This window comes from Sus scrofa, chromosome 9, assembly GCF_054392235.1.
Source record: "Sus scrofa isolate SSC_HxYL_T2T_F1_AM1 chromosome 9, Sscrofa_HxYL_maternal_Yorkshire_Landrace_v2.0, whole genome shotgun sequence".
Taxonomy (NCBI): domain Eukaryota; kingdom Metazoa; phylum Chordata; class Mammalia; order Artiodactyla; family Suidae; genus Sus; species Sus scrofa.
Window position 1 is genome coordinate 69189460 of NC_139391.1, and position 20535 is coordinate 69209994.

General features: G+C 39.5%; 3 protein-coding genes across 37 annotated transcripts in view; all 3 read left to right on the top strand.

The window, feature by feature from the left end:
* Positions 1-301: 301 nt before the first annotated feature.
* ZC3H11A (zinc finger CCCH-type containing 11A) overlaps positions 302-20535 on the top strand; it is a 35797-nt gene continuing 15563 nt past the window's right edge. The window contains exons 1-12 of one of the 35 annotated variants that reach the window (XM_084976821.1): positions 302-455; positions 946-1007; positions 1104-1150; positions 6227-6291; positions 7649-7708; positions 10369-10573; positions 12498-12617; positions 16282-16405; positions 18080-18283; positions 18410-18526; positions 18796-18876; positions 19720-19830. In XM_084976821.1, the coding sequence (XP_084832947.1) occupies positions 10520-10573; positions 12498-12617; positions 16282-16405; positions 18080-18283; positions 18410-18526; positions 18796-18876; positions 19720-19830 (811 nt within the window). In that variant the 5' untranslated portion in view covers positions 302-455; positions 946-1007; positions 1104-1150; ... (1 more) ...; positions 7649-7708; positions 10369-10519. Of the gene's footprint in view, positions 456-945; positions 1151-6226; positions 7709-10368; positions 10574-12497; positions 12618-16281; positions 16406-18079; positions 18284-18409; positions 18527-18795; positions 18877-19719; positions 19831-20535 lie in introns of all 35 variants that reach the window. The other 34 variants (XM_021063207.2, XM_084976828.1, XM_084976829.1 and 31 more) reach the window with 34 other exon arrangements.
* Positions 2179-5730, top strand: ZBED6 (zinc finger BED-type containing 6). Its single transcript, NM_001394675.1, has one exon. It carries the CDS (start codon positions 2179-2181, stop codon positions 5122-5124), a length of 2946 nt encoding a protein of 981 aa, NP_001381604.1. The 3' UTR covers positions 5125-5730.
* LOC146399961 (uncharacterized) lies at positions 6742-7017 on the top strand. Its single transcript, XM_084976853.1, has one exon. The coding sequence runs from the start codon at positions 6742-6744 to the stop codon at positions 6838-6840; it is 99 nt and encodes a 32-aa protein (XP_084832979.1). The 3' UTR covers positions 6841-7017.

The window sequence follows — 20535 nt, forward strand, 5'->3', positions numbered from 1 at the left end:
AAACTGAACGCTTACAGTCTCGTGGACACAATTCTCGCGCTTCCCCGCTTATTACGTCAATTTCATTACACAATTTTTAAAAAAAAATCAAAGACAGTTTCAAGAAACCCGTGACCTTCTAAAGCGCATTCCTTGGAAAGGCAGGGCCTCCACGGTTTAGCACCTCCCCTCTCACGTGACCCTGTCACCCGAGGAAGCCATCTTAAGCATCGCCTCATAGAGGAAAACTACATCTCCCAGAATCCTTGCGCTTTGCGTCGTGCTGGCACTTTTACTGGCCGGATCTTAGAACTGAACCTGTAGCCAGGCGCCATCTTTGACTCTGGCAGTCTTGGATTTCTGCTGGTGTTGCTGCTGAGAGGACGGCGGACGGCAGCGGCTAAGAAAGAAGAAAGACGTGGCAGCAGCGGGAGTCGTGGATAGTGTCGTCGGTTCGGTAAAGTTTCTGTTCTCCGGTAACTAGACCCGTTTTTTTGCTTCCCGGGTGGCTCGGGGCCGGGGAGGTGGGGGAGAGGGCGAGGGGAGTGGCCGCGGCCTCCCCTCGCCCCTGGGTCGCGGCCTAGCCCGGGAAGTCAGAGCGGGTCCTTCGGCCCGGTGGTAAAGACCGGCTCCCCCACCTCCGGGCCGCTGCCGTCGCCAGGGCGGCCTGGGAGCCCCAGGCTCCAGCTCCCAGGCCCATCTACCCCCACCCTCCTTCACCCCACCCCCACGGGGCCTGCTCCTTTTCCCAACCAGTCTTCCTCCCTTCCCCCACATCCGGTGTTGGCGAAACTGTAGGAGCCGGGAGCAGCCCCGGGAAACCGACTTGTTCCCCTACTCCCGGAGGAGAACTGACAACTACGTTGCTTTCTCTGGGGCAGCAGTTTCCTTAGTTTTAGCGAACCCCACTGCCTAAATCAAATTGAATGCCAGGAGCTGATTTTACCTACTCTCATTCCTCTCCAGGGTCCCACTACTTGGGAGATTTTCTCAAACTCCACATACAGAAAGCCACCGATCTTATTCCGGTATCCTACACCCCTTTCCTACCTTAATTACACTCCCACCCCCAGCCCTCAGCATCGGAGTCAAGAGCAACAGGGACACTTCCGTTCTCCTTGTAGGATTGATGAAACCGTAATGAAGAACGCCCCCTAAACTCCCATAATCGGTGCGGATTCCTATGGGGAAGGCCCATATTGTTGACATCTTCCAGGCCTTGGTTCTGGACCTTGAGAAGGAGGCTGAACTAGTGATAGCGATGCTTTTTAGGGTAATTGTATGTAGGTATTGGGGGAAGGGGAGGGATCAACCAAGAAGGCATGACACTGATTTAAAACTCATATTTCATTTTCTGCTGCTCATATAGAGTCCAACTTAGGAGTTACTCATTTGCAGGCTGTAAGGCTTCTCCGGTCTAAAAATGTCTGAAAACCAAGTATGGATTAACTCTTGATACAGATAGTAAATTAGAAATTCAGTTTGTAATCTTACTTTAAAATTTTACTCTCAAAGCATTTTTTTTTTTAAAAGCTACCTACATTTTTAAAAAATTGTGTTACTTTTAGCTAGAGCTGAAAGGGTCAACAGGCATTTGCTGTTAATGACCAGTATGTGGAGTCTGATTTAGCTTTCCAGAATTGACTTTTGGGGTTGTATTGGCAAATCACAGTCTTAAATAATGGATATTAAATGATGCACTATGTTTTTGTTTAAATGAAATTTACTGAAAATAATTCCAGAATTAAGGGGATTTGATGTTGCTGTCGTGAGGCAACATAAAAGATACGTATTTTAAAAGCTAAAACATTTCAAGCAGATACAGTTCTTGATGAATCATAAAGAATATGGACCATAGATTTGGAAGACTTGGTTTTTAGCTGCTACTAACTCTGACGCTGGAAAAGTAGACCTCAGTTTTCTTTTCTGTAACATGAGGAGATTGGACTATTTGAATTCAGAACTCAGAAAGTTGGAAGGGATCTTAAAGCCCTCTGTAAAAGAGTTTGGGAATGAGCTCCATTGCTGTCACTTTTCCTCCAAAAATAACCTGGCATGGAAGTCATTGGTCCAGTGGGAATTTGACTCCCCATAGAAACTGGAGAAAAGGTAATGCAAGTAGAGAGGAACAGCTGTATATCTGTTTGAGGAATAAACCCACTAACAGATTCTGCTACGAATTTTGGAGACATAAAAAGAATGAGTATATGTACCTTAAGTGTACCAGTGTCCTCACTCTCTCCTGGCAGAAGATGTAGCACTTTTAGTGGTGCTGGGATTCTGGGCTGTGTTCCTATTAATTCTAATACAGATGAAGAAGATGTGGTAGAGGGAAAGATGGTGGCAGAAGGAGTGGATAAAGAGGCAAAATTGCCTGCCAAAAAGAAAAGAAAGAAGGGTTTGCGAATTAAGGGGAAAAGGCGACGAAAGAAACTGATCCTTGCAAAAAAGTTTAGTAAGGATTTGGGATCTGGGAGGCCTGTTGCAAGCACTACTGCTTTGTTAGCGTCTGATGCCCCTGAGCATGATGAAGAAAGTCTTTTTGAGAGTAATATAGAAAAACAGATCTATTTACCTAGTACTAGAGCAAAGACTTCCATTGTGTGGCACTTCTTTCATGTTGACCCCCAGTATACCTGGCGGGCAATTTGTAACCTCTGTGAAAAAAGTGTTAGCAGGGGTAAACCAGGTAGCCATCTTGGGACATCTACTCTCCAACGACATCTACAGGCAAGGCACTCACCTCACTGGACTAGGGCCAACAAATTTGGAGTTACTAGTGGGGAGGAGGATTTTACTTTGGATGTACCTTTATCTCCCTCTTCTGCTGGAAGCAATGGAAGCTTTGAATATCTCTCTACTGATCCATTAGATGATAGTGGAATGGGTAAGAAGCGTGATAAATCAGTATCTGATGCCTTGAGGGCAGAAAGAGGAAGATTTCTCATCAAAAGTAACATAGTCAAGCATGCCTTAATTCCTGGAACAAGAGCCAAGACATCTGCAGTTTGGAATTTTTTCTACACAGATCCTCAGCACATCTCAAGAGCTGTGTGTAATATATGTAAAAGAAGTGTGAGCAGGGGTAGGCCAGGTTCTCACTTAGGAACCTCAACACTTCAACGACACCTGCAAGCCACACATCCCATCCATTGGGCTGTTGCCAACAAGGACAGTGGTGCAGTTGGAAATGGATTAGATGAGGCTGAGACTGAGGGAAATGATCTCTTGAGCAATACTTTGCATGGAGAAAAGTCTGCAGGCAGCCAAAGTGTAACAGCTGAGGACCTTACTGACTCTGATTCAGATGAACCTCCTGTATTAGAGGTTGAAAATAGAAGATCTGAGAGTCCCATTCCTGATGCAGAGCAGGACACTCTTATGCATGCACAGGAACGAGAAGCAACATACTGTGAAAATTCAACCTCAAGTCAAATAAGTCAAGCAATAATTCAGATGATTGTGGAAGATATGCATCCTTACAACTACTTCTCAACCCCAGCCTTTCAGAGATTCATGCAGATTGTGGCCCCTGACTATAGGTTACCATCTGAAACTTACTTTTTCACTAAGGCTGTCCCTCAATTATATGATTGGGTTAGAGAAAAAATTTTCTTGACTTTGGAGAATGTTCAAAGCCAAAAGATTCACTTGACTGTGGACATATGGACCCATGACCCATCCACTGACTATTTCACTGTGACTGTACACTGGGTCTCTTTGGAAACGCCATCTTCTTCAAATAGTGACAGGATCCCCAATTTTAGAAAGTGGGCAGTTCTTTGTGTAACAGGTTTGGCCAAAGACTGTTTGATAACCAACATTTTACAAGAATTAAATGACCAGATTGGTCTGTGGCTTTCTCCTAATTTCCTCATCCCTAGTTTCATTGTTTCTGACAATTCTTCTAATGTAGTACATGCAATCAAAGACGGTGGTTTTACCCATGTGCCATGCTTACTGCATTGTTTAAATATAGTTATTCAAGACTTTTTCTGTGAACACAAAAGCATTGAGAACATGTTAGTGGCTGCTCGGAAAACATGTCATCACTTTAGTCATTCAGTCAAGGCCCGTCAGATACTGCAAGAGTTCCAAAATGATCACCGACTACCATGGAAAAATTTGAAGCAGGATGAAGCTGGCCATTGGATTTCTACCTTTTATATGTTAAAATGGCTGTTGGAACATTGTTACTCAGTTCATCATAGTCTTGGTAGAGCCAGTGGAGTCGTGCTCACCTCCCTTCAGTGGACTCTAATGACATATGTTTGTGATATTCTTAAACCATTTGAGGAGGTCACCCGGAAAGTGAGTGTGAAGACCACAGGGTTGAATCAGGTGCTACCCCTAATCCATCATCTACTCCTTTCCCTGCAGAAACTCAGAGAGGATTTTCAAGTTAGAGGTATTACTCAGGCCCTCAATCTGGTAGACAGTTTATCTCTGAAACTGGAAACTGACACTCTACTAAGTGCCATGCTCAAATCTAAGCCTTGTATCCTGGCTGCTTTGTTAGATCCTTGTTTTAAAAACAGTTTGGAAGACTTTAACCCTCAAGGTGCTGATTTAGAAACTTATAAGCAGATGCTTGCAGAAGAAGTTTGTAATTATATGGAATCTTCACCAGAGGTCTGCCATGTTGCAACTTCAGAAGCTTCTGGTCCCTCAGCTATAGTAGGAGCTGATTCATTTACCTCATCTATAAGAGAAAGCACCTCCAGTTCGGGGTCTATTGATAGTTCAGCTGCAGATAATGTTGCCGTTGGAGGCAAAAGCTTCATGTTTCCTTCTGCTATGGCAGTAGTGGATGAATACTTCAAAGAGAAGTATTCAGAGATTTCAGGAGGTGATGACCCTTTGGTTTACTGGCAGAAGAAGGTGAGCATATGGCCAGCTTTGACCCAAGTTGCTGTTCAGTATCTGAGCTGCCCCATGTGTAGTTGGCAATCTGAATGTATCTTTACTGCAAATGGCCACTTTCATCCAAAGCAGATCATGAACCTGGACTTTGACAATATAGAACAGCTAATGTTTCTGAAAATGAATTTGAAAAATGTTAACTATGATTATTCTGCATTGGTTCTGAGCTGGGATCCTGAAAATGAAGTTACTCAAAGCAGTGAAAAAGAAATATTGTCTTAATTTCTTTTTCCTTTCTCCATTTAAATTGGGCAACTTTTGCTATGTTACTGTATCCTATTTCCTATTATTTTTATATATAGTTATACTAATTCTTCATGCACATCTGGGGAAACCTGAAAACACAGGAAGGGCTGAAAATTCCTCAGAGGTACTATAGTGTTGAAAAAGTGAATATTACAAGATTTCACAGTAACTCAATGTAGCTGTCACTTGAAATTTTGTTTATATTGAGAAAAGAAAGATATTTTTTAAATAAAAAATATAGTGCAGCATTAAAAGGCCTTAGGCTATTAGATTGAACTAGTAATTGGCTTTAAATAAAAATATCTTTTAACATGGGAAGTTTGATTGCTCTGAAACAAATTGAGGAAAAAGCATACTAAACTGTTATGTGCTTCCCCCACCACCATTTTCCTATTTCTTTAAAAACCCTGATTCATATTTACAGCTTGGCAAAAACTAAAGTTCACAGATTTTTTTTCATATTTGGAAAATTCTAATTGCCTCCTCATACTGGTCAACTTTACAATTTCAGCTTAGTGTGATAGTTACCCTTTATGTTTAGGATTGGCTTTATATAAAAAGGAAACAAGAAATTTAGGAAAAAAATTACTTTTAGTCTTTAAATTGCCTTTTTAAACTTTTATAAAATAGTGTAAAAACCAAGATTATATAGGTACTTTTATATAACTTATGGGTAAATGAGAAAAAGTTTACAAAATTTTAAAAGATTAAGTGGGAATTGGAATGAAAGCCCTGTGAGCACACCGACAAACCCAGTATCCATTTCCCAAGGAATGTTTTGCTGAATTTTAGTGATCTTAAATGTCTTTGAATGATCCATAGTGTTGTATTCTTAACTATGAGATTATTTTGGCCTCTATTCTTATTTAAAAATAAACAGTATTTTCATGTGTTAGGAATCATTGCCTCACTGGTAGAATGAGAGAAATGATCTCAAATGATCTTACCACTGTCCACTCTGAGAGTATGTTTCTGTGACTGAGAGGCCAGAAAATAATGACTTTTAGTAAAAGTCTATTAAAAGTTTCAGACTGAATTACTAATGTAAGATCCCAATTTTTCCTTTTTTTCATTTTAGATTTGGGGATATTCCCTGCCCAAAAATTTCCTGGAAAATTGACTAGTATTAAGTGTGAGTAAAAGGTGTCCACTTTTTTTTAAGTTTTGATTTTAGTTTTGTCTTGGATAGTATTTGGCAAGATTTAGCCTAGAAATTATGTAGTATTTATTACGTGAGAATCAAAATTGCTTTGTTACTGGGCTGTTTCAAAATTTAGAGCTCATTTCTATGTATCAAAATTGTTTTTTGTTTTTGTTTTTTGTTTTTTGAAATTCTTAAATGGTAAATGTACCATCGTGAAATGAAATTTCAACTCCAAAAGTTTACCCTTTTACTAAGTGGAGTAAATGGATGATTATAAAGTCTTTAGTTATAGCCATCATTAGTAAAGAATTTGGAACTAGGCTACATAAGCAAGCCTTTGCAGGGCCGGTATCGAATGTCATGCCAGTGACCCTGGTGTTGCTATAAAAGAAGAAAAAAATCCTCCCTTTAGATAGAAGCTTGCTGTATCTTGACAGTGCCAGTTCAGGATGGCCATAACACTGCTCTGCCTTCTACAGCTTGCTGCACCACTCTGTAGTTACTCTGTAACTATACATTTCTATCTTTTTTGGTTAAACACTCCGTGAAGGTGATAAAAGATGATGTGATGATATACATACATCCATATTATACATGTCAATATATACGTAAGGATTTCTCTTCATCTTTGTTTGTGGGCTGGGCAAAATTTAGTGTAACATATTAATATACTTCATGATACTTTGGTATAAGAATAAATTCACTATTTTTATAATGAACCCAAATTTAAAGGCTTTTGTAGTATATTTTAAAAGGGAAAACTTACCCAAATGTTTTATTTCTACACATTTGTGTGTGTGTGTGTGTGTGTGTATAAGGCAGTTAGTATATATGTATATTAAACATAAAACACTTATATTTTTACATACAAGTGCGTTTTTATTATACAGATAATAAAGATGGGGGAAGGTTTCTGTTTTTTTCTTAATAGGTGAAGAAATCTTGAAGACCAGAGATTGGATCTTATTGAATTTTGGTGTTCTTTTTCTTTTTTTCTTTTTCCTTCCTAAATTAATATTGTTCGGCTGTGGAAGATGGATTTTTTTTTTTTTTAATAATCCTTTGACTCCCAAGTTCATCTTTATATGAACTCTTTTTTTTTTTTTTTTTTTTTTGGTTTTTTGGTTTTGTTTTTGTTTTTGTTTTTTTTTTTTTGAGGAGATAACTAACCCTAGCTGTCTCCAGTTTGACAAAGGTTATTCGAATGGACTTAATCTCCCGGTAGTTGGGAGATGTTTTAAAAACACATCCTGTGTTTGAATTGTGGCTGAGAGGTTTCCTTGGCAATGTGAGGAGGAAAATTCTTTCTGCCCCATTATTATTAATTCATGGATTGAGTGTTGGTTCGACCTACAGGCGTAATAGATTGGAACTCAGTGAAGACACAGACATTCCTGTTGAGAGCAACCAGCTAATGTAAGTATGGAAATGAATTTTTTTTCTCACTAAAGAAGCGAACATTTTTGTAATTTAAGGCATGATTTTCTTGTATCAATAAAAAATTAAAAAGATATTGTCAAGACATTTTTTTTCTTGTAATTGTTTACAAGTTTTGGGTTTTTTGATGAAACTATCTGTACCCTATTTTGTTGCTATTTCATAAATTCCATTTTGTTGTTTGATTAGCATGTTGAAGTCTTGAAACCAGCAACAGTTTCATGTATGTTCTTTGGGATGTTGATTTCAGGAGTGAAATTGACTGCTAAACCTTTTTTTTTTCCTTTGAAAAAACTTTATTATAAAACTTTTTCTTGGGCTTTCCCGTCACGGCGCAACAGAAACAAATCTGACCAGGAGCCATGAGGTTGCGTGGTGGTTCAGTCCCTGGCCTCTCTCAGTGGGTTAAGCATCCGGCGTTGGCATGAGCTGTGGTGTAGGTCGCAGACGCAGCTTGGATCTGGCATTGCTGTGGCTGTAGTGTAGGCTGGCAGCTGTAATTCCGATTAGACTCCTAGCCTGGGAACCTCTACATGCCATGGGAGCAGCCCTAAAAAGATAAAAGACAAAAACCCTTTTTCTTGGGCATTCCCATTGTGGCGCAGTGGAAAAGAATCTGACTAGTATCCATGAGGATTTGGGTTCAATCCCTGACCTTGCTGTGAACTGTGGTGTAGTTCGCAGACACGGCTCAGATCCCAAGTTGCTGTGGCTGTGGTGTAGGACTGTAGCTCGAATTTGACCCCTAGCCTTCGAACTTCCATATGCCTTGGGAGTGGCCCTAAAAAGAAAAAAAAACAAAAAACCTTTGTTTTCCTGATTAATACTTTTCCTCATTGCATATGTGTCATTGTAATTATTTGAATGTTCCTTGTAGACTTGATCCCATTTGAGGCAATTTTTAAAGTTACCTGTGGCGTGCCATAGATGCGTAATGCATTTCCTGTGTTTGTGGTCATAGGAGTCCTGGTAGTGGATCAGTGAAGTGCTGTTAAAAAGGTCCAACTCGGAGTTCCCTTCGTGGTGCAGTGGTTAACGAATCTGACTAGGAACTGTGAGGTTGCGGGTTCGGTCCCTGCCCTTGCTCAGTGGGTTAACAATCTGGCGTTGCCGTGAGCTGTGGTGTAGGTTGCAGACACGGCTCGGATCCCGCGTTGCTGTGGCTCTGGCGTAGGCCAGTGGCTACAGCTCCGATTCGACTCCTAGCCTGGGAACCTCCATATGCCATGGGAGCGGCCCAAAGAAATAGCAAAAAGAGAAAAAAAAAAAAAAAGTCCAACTCTTATTTCATTCTATAGAGAATCAGTGATGGTCAGGTCAGTTAGAGAAGACTTACATTTTTTATTAAGTCTGTGTTGTGTTATATTAGAAAATTTAATACTGTTCTCAGCATCAAACAAAATAAGAGCTAGCCACATACAGTTCTATTACCATGGCCGTAACTACTGGTAGCATTTTGGTCTGTGTTCTAGACTTCTTCCTGCTATTTTATATCCACGTGAGCATTTGATTCAGTTTAGGATTTTAGCCATTCTAAAAGGAATTTGCAGTTCCCTGTGATGTTGAGTATCTTTTTTTTTTTTTTTTTTTTAAGGACCACACCTATGGCATATGGAAGTTCCTGGGCTAGAGGTCAAATGAGAGCTGCTGGCCTATACCACAGCAATGCAGGATCCGAGCCACATCTTTGACCTATACTATAGCTCACGGCAGTGCCTGATCATTAACCCACTGAGTGAGGCTAGAGATTGAACCTGCATCCTCATGGGTACTAGTCAGGTTCGTAACCCCCTGAGCCACAAGTATCTTCTCATATGCTTGTTTGTCATACTTAAATTTCCCTTGGTGAGGTGTCTGTTTAGATCTTACGGCCATTTTTTAATTGGTTTTATTTTTCTTATTGTTAGGTTTCAAGTGTTCTTTGTATATTTTGGAAACCAGTCCTTTATCACTAATGTACTTCGCACAGATTTTCTCCCATTCTGTAATTTGTCTTTTCGTTCTTTTAAGGGTACTTTCACAGAGTGGAAAATTTTAGTTAAGTCCACCTTAGTGTTTTCTTTCATGGTGTTATGTCTTAAAAATTACTGGCACATCCACGGTTGCTTGGATTTTCTCATGTGTTATTTCTAGAAGTTTTATGGATTCACATTTATGGTCCATTTTAATTTTTGTGAAAGTTATTAGGTCTCTGTCCAGATATATTTTTTTCTCATATAGGTATGGACTTCTTCCAGCATCATATATTGAAAAGATTATCCTTTCTCCATTAAAATTCCCAGAAATTTAGCAGATATCTTGTGTACAATAACCCAATTAATCTAATAGTCCCATTCTTAATCTAAAATGCAGATCATTTGTTGAGTTTGCAATGCTTACCTAATTAATGCTGAAGCACCATAGAGAATGCAAAAGAAAGAATCATGGCTATTCTTAACAAAAATCTTACATTGTAGATGAGAATGTACAGCATTCACATAAGAATAAAATAATCAGAGTGTTCATAATCTGTAATAGGCAAATACATATTAATTAAAATTTGGTTTTAACAGTGTGATCTCATTGGTCAAGGTTGATTTGGAGAAGAAAGTTGGAAGGATTTACCTGAAACACTTTAATCTCTTGTCTTCTCATTTTAGGATTACGTTTAAAAGACCATTTCTGTGATTGAGTTGTCTTTTGGAAGATTTAAACCAATTTCAAGAGGACTTGGAGCTTGTCCTTGCCTTGAAGAAGGAGTGGCTTGTTTTCAAGAAGCCACTTCTGATCTAAGGATCTGCGCTACTCAGCATGCCTAATCAAGGAGAAGACTGCTATTTTTTTTTCTATTCTACATGTACCAAAGTAAGAATTAGCATCTCTAAATCAGTTCTAGCTATGCTCTCCCTAAGAAAATTAGATAAGGTTTTCTTTTTTCTTTCTTTTTTTCTTTTTCTTTTAATTGCTTTTTAGGCATACACCTTTGACACTTGGAAGTTCCAGGCTAGGGGTTGAATCGGAGCTATAGCTGCTGGCCTGTACCACAGCCACAGCAATGCAGGATCCAATGCCAGACACTTAACCCACTGAGCAAGGTCAGGGATCAAACCTGCATCCTCACATCCTAGGCCGGTTCATTAACCACTAAGCCATGAAGGGAACTCCCGAGAAAAACTTTTCTCGGGAGTTCCCATCGTGGCGCAGTGGTTAACAAATCCAACTAGGAACCATGAGGTTGCAAGTTCGATCCCTGGCCTTGCTCAGTGGGTTATGGATCCAGCATTGCCGTGAGCTGTGGTATAGGTCACAGACGCGGCTTGGATCCTGCATTGCCGTGGCTCTGGCGTGGGCCAGCAGCTGTAGTTCCGATTAGACCCCTAGCCTAGGAACTTCCATATGCCACGGGTGTAGCCCTAAAAAACAAAAAAGAAAACTCTTCTTAAATCATCTTGGTGCTGTGCTTAAAATTGTCAGTTTTGGAGTTCCTCCTGTTATGGTTCAGCAGATTATTAACCCTACAGTGTCTGTGAAGATGTGGGTTAGATCCCTGGCCTCACTCAGTGGGTTAAGGATCTGGCAAGTTGCAGCATAGGTCGCAGATGTAGCTCAGATCTGGTGTTGCTGTGGCTGTAGTGCAGGCCTGCATCCGCAGCTCTGATTCCACCTCTAGCCTGGGAACTTCTATATGCCGCAGGTGTGGCTATAAAAAGAAAAATAAATTATCAGTTTGGAGCAGCTTTGATTTTTATTAGCAGTTTGCACAACAGTAGCGTTTTATTTCAGATATTAATGTATGAAATATGGACTGGGAGTTTGGGGTTAGTAGATGCAAACTATTGCATTTGGAGTGGATAAGCAAGGAGATCATGCTAACAGCACAGGGAACTGTAGTCACTTGTGATGGAGCATGATGGAGGATAATGTGAGAAAAGGAATATATATGTATGTATGTATGAATGACTTGGGTCACTTTGCTGTACAACAAAATTTGATAGAACATTATAAATCAACTATTAAAAAATATATAGTGAATCACAGAACTCTACTTAAATTCTCATCTATTTTTTTCTTTCTTTCGGGTCACACCTGCAGCATATGGAAGTTCCCAGGCTAGGGGTTGAATCAGAGCTGCAGCTGCTGACCTGCACCACAGCCACAGCAATGTCAGGTCCTTAACCCACTGAGCAAGGTCAGGATTCCAACCCACATTCTTATGGATATTAGTTGGGTTTGTACCACTAAGCCACAATGGGAACTCCTTAACTTACTTTCTAATTTTTCATTAAAAGCTAGTTGGGCAAATCAGGAAGTTCCCTTTGTGGCTCAGTGAGCTGTGGTATAGGTCACAGACATGGCTTGGATCCCATGTTGCTATAACTGAAGCGTAGGCTGGCAACCTTAGCTCTGATTCCACCCTTAGCCTAGAACTTCACATGCCTCAGGTGTGGCCCTAAAAAGCAAACCAAAAAAAACCTAGTTATGCAAATCAGGATGTATGAAATGGTTTTGAAGAGTAACTATAAAATACATTTTTAAAGAGTACTTAATACTCCCACTTGTCTTTTTCAAACCCGTCTCTGCTTATGTCATTCATGTCTTCATGTTGTGAAGAAATAGGATTTAGGAGATTATAAATTTGTTGACCTCAGATTGTTCTTGTCCTCCCATCTGAGTTTTCTACTTTGCCTATCCCTCCTTATTCCTTTATGTTTGTCTAGATGCCAAGAAACTTAGTGAACATTTTGCCTGGGATCTAGTTTGGTACCAGTTTTATTCTCTTTGTTTACAGGGTGACAGCTGTCCATTCCGTCACTGTGAAGCTGCACTAGGAAATGAAACCGTTTGCACATTATGGCAAGAAGGGCGCTGTTTTCGACAGGTGTGCAGGTTTCGGCATATGGAGATTGATGTAAGTTTTCAGTTTGTGTTACAGTAAATAGTCTGGTGTCATGATGGGCCAATAAAAAATAGAGGGGAAAATAACATTTCATGCAATGGGTGAATTAAATTTCTTAATGATCTAGTAAAAATTCTGTCATTAAAATGCTAACTTAATATCTAGATGTTATATGGTGTGAATTGGTACCATTTTTTTAAAAGCAGTTTGTAGTCTACAGTGTAAAAATTACATATATATATTTAGGGAGTATTTATACTTCTCTGTTTATTTTTAAACAGTCTAAAACTTAGAGAAATGTTGCAAATACAGTATAAGACTTCTAAGCCATTTAGGGGTAAACTGACTTCCCTTTCACTTCCAAATACTTCTCATGACTGTTTTCTACAAACAAGAAAGACATTCTCTTACATAATCATGATCCAACGGTCAAAATTAAAGAATTAAGATTTATGTATTACCTTCATTGAATTCTCAGATCCCGTTCACGTTTGCCGTTGTACTGGTGATGTCTTTATTGCAGTAGGGGTGTGTCCAGGATCAAGTGGTGCATGTAGATGTCATAACTTTTCAGTCTCCTTATGTCTAGCACCGTCACTAAGGCTTTCCTTGCTTTTCATTGGCCTTGACACTTGGTTAGTTAGAGGAATGTTTCTCAGTTTGGGTTTATCTGGTATTTTCTCATTACTAAATTCAGGTCATATATCTTTGGTAGGACTCTCACAGAGGTGATCTTCTCATTGCTTACCATTGGGTGGCATATAATCTTAATTATCCCATAGCTGGTGACGTTAACTTTGATCACTTCACTAAGGTGGTGTACACCAGATTGCTTCAGTGTAAGCTTTTTCTTTTTGTAATTAGTATTTTATGGAGAGGTACTTGGAAGCCCTGTAATCATTCCATTTCTCATCAAACTTCCAAGGTTTTTTCCCACCTTTTTTCAAGTTTTTTCTGTATATAAAATATGTGAACTCATGGTTTCCTATTTTTTTCATGTGTTACATCCCTTTACTATCATTTTTTATCCTCAGATTGACTCACATTTGGCCCCTAAGAACCCTTAAAGCTGATTTTTGTTTCTTTTTGATGTTTCCATCATTCTCTTAACACCTCTTCACTTGCTGGCCTAACAAGATTATCCAGGCTCATCTGGTTCTTTCCTTCCTCCGGCCCTGGAATCAGCCATTTTTCCAGAGAGCCTTGGTTCCTTCTAGTGTAGCTGCTCCTGGAGTGTCACTGCTCCCATGCCTGCAGTGGGCAGAATGGTGGAATGTATAAATGTATATACATATTTACATCATTACTTATTTGTGTATTGAAAATGTGTATTGAAAATATGTATTGAAAATCATAGTAGATGAGTTCACATAGATGCCCCCAATTTATCAACACTACAAGGTTTCATCTAGACTTCTTCCATACTTGAAACTCAGTTCTCCAAAACTTGATTCCTGTTGTCCTTAGTCTTATTTGATCAGTGCCCTACTTGTGTAAACCAATAATCTGTCACAGCCTCTTTCTTCCTCTCAGGCTCTGATAACATGTAAGACTTTTCCTCCACAGGACTGTTCCTCCTTTCTCACTTCATTTCGATTCCAACATCCTGTACTATACAGGGAAGCCCTCCTGGCTTGCTCTTCTGTGAGGATTCTTTCTCACCTTGCTTGTACCCCAGTGTCCTACTGTGGACCCGTCTCTCCCACCATGGATTCCTTTTTCAAATCCTTGAGTTTTTAGTCCTCTGTTGGGCAGCCCTCCCATGTGAGATGCTTGTTTTCCTCACCCTGCTTATTCTCCAAGTCTGCACCAGGTCCCCACTCAGGAAAACCCAGCCTTCCTCACCTTGCTTGGTCTTTGATTCGAATTCTATGGTGACTGTTTATGAGTACCCCTCTCCTCACCCTACGTTGGAATCCTACTGCATAAAGCCTTGCTCATTCTTCTCAGGCTCCAATATTGTGCCAGGCCATCCTGGTACACAAATGTCTTGCTAACCCTGACACCCTGTGCAAGTTCCACCTTGTCATATGGACACCTTCCTCATCTCAGTCAGCCTCCAACACCCTGCTCTGGGCCCCTTGCTCTTCCCTCTCCCAGCATGAAGACCTACCTGATTGATGCCTTTGGACTGAATTGTTTGAGATGGGGGTGGGCAAAGAAGAAAGAGACCGAGTATGTAATTTGTATGCCTGGGGTTATATACAACTACTCCATTCTAGTTGCAGATTTATGGTCTCTCAACTACTCTCTATGCTGACTGTCTTCCAAATAAGAAATTCACTAGATAAATTTCAGAAAAAGAATTATGGAGTTCCCGTCGTGGCGCAGTGGTTAACGAATCCGACTAGGAACCATGAGGTTGCGGGTTCGGTCCCTGCCCTTGCTCAGTGGGTTACGGATCCGGTGTTGCCATGAGCTGTGGTGTAGGTTGCAGACGCGGCTCGGATCCCTCGTTGCTGTGGCTCTGGTGTAGGCTGGCGGCTACAGCTCCGATTCGACCACTAGCCTGGGAACCTTCATATGCCACGGCAGCAGCCCAAGAAATAGCAAAAAAAAAAAAAAAAAAAAAAGAAACAATTACTCTGTAACTTTTGGTATTTATTCCTTCTCATTACTAGATAGTATTGTATCACGTCAATATACTAGAGTGTATTTATCCATTTTAAATGTGTTCATGTACATTTGGGTGGTTTCTGTTGTGGAGCTGTTGTAAGTAGTGTTGCTTTGAACATTCTTTAACACATCTAATGTGTAATTAGAACTAATGTATGTATTTCTTTTGGATTATATCTTGTCATCTAGCAGATCATTCTAGATGTGCAGGTATTCTTGTTTTTCTTGTTCCCCTTTTTAAGAGCTTGGGAAGGACAGAGATACTATCATGTGTTAAGCCTTTGAGAAGTCACAAATGGGAAGGATTTTCTTCCTTAACTCTTGAACTCTCAGCTTCAAATCATAACTGCAGTTTACTGAGTCTCATCTATTTGCTCAGTGCTTCATATGCATTTCATTTACTTTTCTTAAGAAACAAATTAAATAGCTATTGTTACTCCCATTTTAGCTGAGGAAGTGAGGCCAGGAGGCATTAAATCATTTGTCTAACATCACATGGCCACTAATTAGCATGATAGAGATTAAAACCCTGTTATCTTTGATTCTATAATCTTAACTATTATATTGCCCTGCTTTTCTAAATTAAGTGTAGGCATTTAGGGGTTCATGGATGAGGGCAAAGATGAAAGAAAAGGAGTTCCCATCGTGGCTCAGTGGTTAAGGAATCCAACTAGGAACAAACAGGTTGCAGGTTTGATCCCTGGTCTTGCTCAGTGGGATAAGGATCCGGCGATGCCGTGAGTTGTGGTGTAGGTTGCAGATGTAGCTCGGATCCCGAGTTTCTGTGACCGGTGTGGGCCGGTGGCTACAGCTCTGATTAGACCCCTAGCCTGGGAACCTCCATGTGCCTTGGGTTCGGCCCTAGAAAAGACAAAAAAAAAGAAAGAATAGCAAACCCTGCTCCTTTAATCTCTGCGTCATGCAAGAGGATGTCACTTTAAGCATCTTGCTTCCTACTACTCAGAATCATCTCATGCCACAGGTTTTTCAATTCTATATGAACTTTGTCCAGAAAAAGTGTTTTTTTAAATTTGAAAACAGTGTGTTTTTCCTCTTACAGAAAAAACGCAGTGAGATTCCTTGTTATTGGGAAAATCAGCCGATGGGATGTCAGAAGCTAAACTGTGCTTTCCATCACAACAGAGGGCGTTACGTCGATGGCCTTTTCCTACCTCCAAGCAAAAGTGAGATTAGTTTTTAATTGAATTTTAATAACACTTAGTATGCACACAGTACAAAATACTTCATAGATGTAGCCTTCTTTTAGTCTTGTGAGACAGTAGCATTATTTCCACTTCACAGATAAGGGAATTGAACTTTATTAAGGTTAAATGTCTTGTACACAATCATAAGCCAACAAATAGGAGAGTCACAGTTAAAACTTTGTTGCCAAAAGTCATGCTGTCTCACAAGTGTTTCTTGGCAAGACAGTTTAGATTACAACAGCATACCTCATTTCCTGTTTTCTTGTCAGACCCATACAGATTTAAAAAAAATTTTTTTTTTTTTTTTTGATTCTCCAGGCCAGGGTTTGGCAAATCTGATCTTCCACTTGTTCTATGAAATAAAGTTTTGTTGTAATGAAGCCATGCCCATTTGTTTATGTATTTTCTATGGTCAGATTTTCTGCTACTATTGCAAAGTTGAGTAGTTGAGACAGAGTTCTACAAGGCCTAAAATATTTACTATATACTTTTTTACAAAAAAATATTTACTAGCCCTTCCCTGCGGTGTAATCTAAAACATAACTCACTTTCTACCAGAAGCTCGTATTTATTTCTAAAGTTCCTTTTGAAGTAATTTCCTAGTGGAACGATGGGTCGTTTAAAAGCTGTGTTTGCTTTATGATTAAAATTCCATAGTTGTATATTTTCATCTATCATTAAGAAAAAAAAGTAGGTTCACAAAACCTTTTTGGTTTGGTTCAAAAGTGTTAGCAGAGTTCCCGCCATGGCTCAGCAGTTAACAAATCTGACTAGAATCCACGAAAGCAGGTTCCATCCCTGGCCTCTCTCAGTGGGTTAAGGATCTGGCATTGCTGTGAGCTGTGGTGTAGGTTGCAGATGAGGCTCAAATCCTGTATTGCTGTGGCTGTGGTGTAGTTCAGCAGCTATAGCTCTGATTCCATCCCTAATCTGGGAACCTCCATATGCCATAGGTGTGGCCCTAAAAAGCAAAAAAAAAAAAAAGTATTACCTACTATCTCTTTTAAAAGCTCTTCTTGATCAGAAAGCCTAGAATTTCAATATTAAATGTTTAGAATTTGTGAATAGTTACTATGCATCTAGCTTCCTGTTTATTCTCTATATTGAATGCCGACTTTGTATGTGTTTACATATAGTGAATGGTTGTTAGCCAGGAAAGCCACATTTTCAAAGCTCCCTGGAAGTTTAGAACCTAATTGGGAAAATGTGGAAATTTGAAAGTAAATTTTTAATTAAAAGATACAAATTAAAATAAAAAGACAATGCTCCTAAGGAAAATCCCCAAACCTATCATAGGTGGTCAGGGATTTTTGATGAATTGGGACTGTATCTTCTTGTATGTTCTACTGTTTTTTTGTTTTGTTTTGTTTGCTTTTTCACAGCCATAGCCACAGCACATGGAAGTTCCCAGGCTAGGGGTCAGATCGGAGCTACAACCGCTAGCCGATACCACACCCACAGCAACAGGGGATCCAAGTCATGTCTGCCCCCTACACCACAGCTCACGACAAAGCTGGATCCTTAACCCACTGAGTGAGGCCAGAGGTCAGACCTGCCTCCTCATGGATCCCAGCTGGGTTTGTTAGCCACTGAGCCATGAAGGGAACTCCTGTGTCTTCTACTTTTAATTTATGACTGTCTTTGTATGTGTAGCTGTGTTGCCCACTGTGCCTGAGTCACCAGAAGAGGAAGTGAAAGCTAGCCAGCTCACAGTTCAACAGAACAAATTGTCTGTCCAGTCTAATCCCTCTCCTCAGCTGCGAAGTGTTATGAAAGTAGAAAGTTCAGAAAATGTTCCTAGCCCTACACATCCGCCAGTGGTAATCAATGCTGCAGATGATGATGAAGATGATGATGGTAAGTTTTAGTTCTTTCTTTAAAGGAAGTAAATGATCAGGGTAACTTACTGATTTAGACAGAATTCAACTTGAAGATCTAGGCCTATTCTTAATTGAAAATTTGCCTTAAATTTTGATAATGTAGATCAGTTTTCTGAGGAAGGTGATGAAACCAAAACACCTACCCTGCAGCCAACTCCTGAAGTTCATAACGGATTACGAGTGGCTTCTGCTCGAAAACCTGGGGTCAATTTAAAACAAGGTAAGAAATGGCTATATTGATGCTAGTTCCTGCTCATAAATCCTACAGTGCTGTTGAATGTGTGTAAATACCTGTTTTTTAAATACCTCTGAACTTTAGTTCATAATTACCACCCCCTTCCTCTTCCCTGCTCCCATTATACTCACACACCTACTTACACATACTTTCTCTTATTCATTCAGAAAACATTTGCATGCCAGCCATGTACAGATAAAATGCAAAGGTGAAATGGTGCTAGTTCCTCACACAGTTGCTGTTTGCATTTCTAGGTGAATGTTTGAATTTCGGAATAAAAACTCTTGAGGAAATTAAATCAAAGAAAATGAAGGAGAAATCCAAGAAGCAAGGTGGTGAGTTATCAGGAGTTTTGACCTGGAGGGTTGAATGTTGTTAGAGAACAAGGATACTTCTGATAATAAGGACACTTGGCACCAACCAAAATGAGCAAACAGTTTTTGATTTTTGTAGTTTATAAATTAAACTCGGATTTATTTTAATGATGGTTGCTTTTTTAATTCATTACAGCTGTGTTTCAGTCCCTAAATATTCTAGACATTTAGAATAAACTGAAAGAACTTATTTTGAGAAATAACTCTAAAGAACAGCATATAAACTGTTATTAAAAATAGAAAAGTTTATTTTATGGTAGGTGAGCTCTTCCTTAAGAACAGCTAGGCTTTTCTTCTGGTGCTTGCCTTAGCTTAATCTGTATTTCTGACCTTAAAAGTTACAGATAAAGTGTAAAATGTAGTATTTTAGAGATAATCAGATGATTGGGTCTAAGTACCTTCTTGCTGAAGCTTGTTCTTTAGGAACCTTGGAGTTGTGTTTTCCAGATGATTAATTATAGATAGAGAAGATTGAATTGATACGCCTAATGTAGCTCTTGTGCTTCTGAGGTTACCTTTAGAATAATGTTAGCCTTATTAGTATATAAAAGTAGATTGAATGCCTAAGTCAGTCAAAACAGTTTCATGTTTTATATTCACTTTGTGCCAAGGGCAGGTAAGAAATAAGATTATCTCCCCTTCCCCTGCCCCATTTCCCTGTAGGCAGACAAAATGAAGACGGATTGGCTTTTGTAGTCCAGTGGTCCGTATTGGACTTATCTGGTCACAGAGACGAAATTTCTTGATTTGTGAAAGCTTTACTTTCCATAAATTACTTACTCTTCTTTGACTTGATTTATTCAGAAGGTTCTTCAGGAGTTTCCAGTCTTTTACTCCAGCCACAGCCTGTTCCAGGTCCTGAAAAAGAGAATGTCCGGACTGTGGTGAGGACAGTAACTCTGTCCAACAAACAAGGTGAGGTATAGGTAGGTCGTAAGTGTTGTCAGCCTACTGCTTTTAAATGACTGGGAGGAGCAGAATCCTTGCATGTATTTTGCTCTTAATGGATTTGCGGGGAAACTTCAATATGTTGACTGGATAGGATGAAAACTTAGTGCATTTGACTCTGCTATTTCAAAGGTTGAAATTCTTAACCAGGCAGCTCTCACATTTATGTATTCTGTTTACTTTTTACATTTACTGTTTATTTGAATCCAGCAAATTTATTGACTGCCCATTGAAGGTAAAAAAAACTATAATAAACCCTTTAAATTAGAGAAAAATGTAAAATTCTTTTCCCTTAATAGTTTTAAATCTAGTAAAGAACATGACACAAATAATTGCAGTATGCAGATACATGTAAATATTTATGTCATTCAGACAGCAAAGAGTCAGAGAAAAGAGAGCTCCCTTCTTGCTGGGATTTTCAGGGAAAGCTGTATGGGAGAGTTAGCAGTGGAGTAGTACATGATTTCATTTAAATTATGGAAGTGCACAAGCAAAGGTATAGTTTGGGTTGTATAACCAATTAGACACAACTTGTCTTCATATACTTGTCTACTATTAATAACTAGTACTGTGCTCTTTCTTCCCTTTGGGCTCTGCGTTTGGCTATTTAAATTATTTAATAGGTTGGTTTTTTGGCGGGGGGAGGTGGTTTGTGTGTGTTTGTTTTGCTTT

What these genes read in the sequence shown, in the direction of transcription:
- ZBED6 (NM_001394675.1), top strand. Translation starts at nt 2,179, where the DNA reads ATGAGTATATGTACCTTAAGTGTACCAGTGTCCTCACTCTCTCCTGGC.
- LOC146399961 (XM_084976853.1), top strand. Translation starts at nt 6,742, where the DNA reads ATGGCCATAACACTGCTCTGCCTTCTACAGCTTGCTGCACCACTCTGT.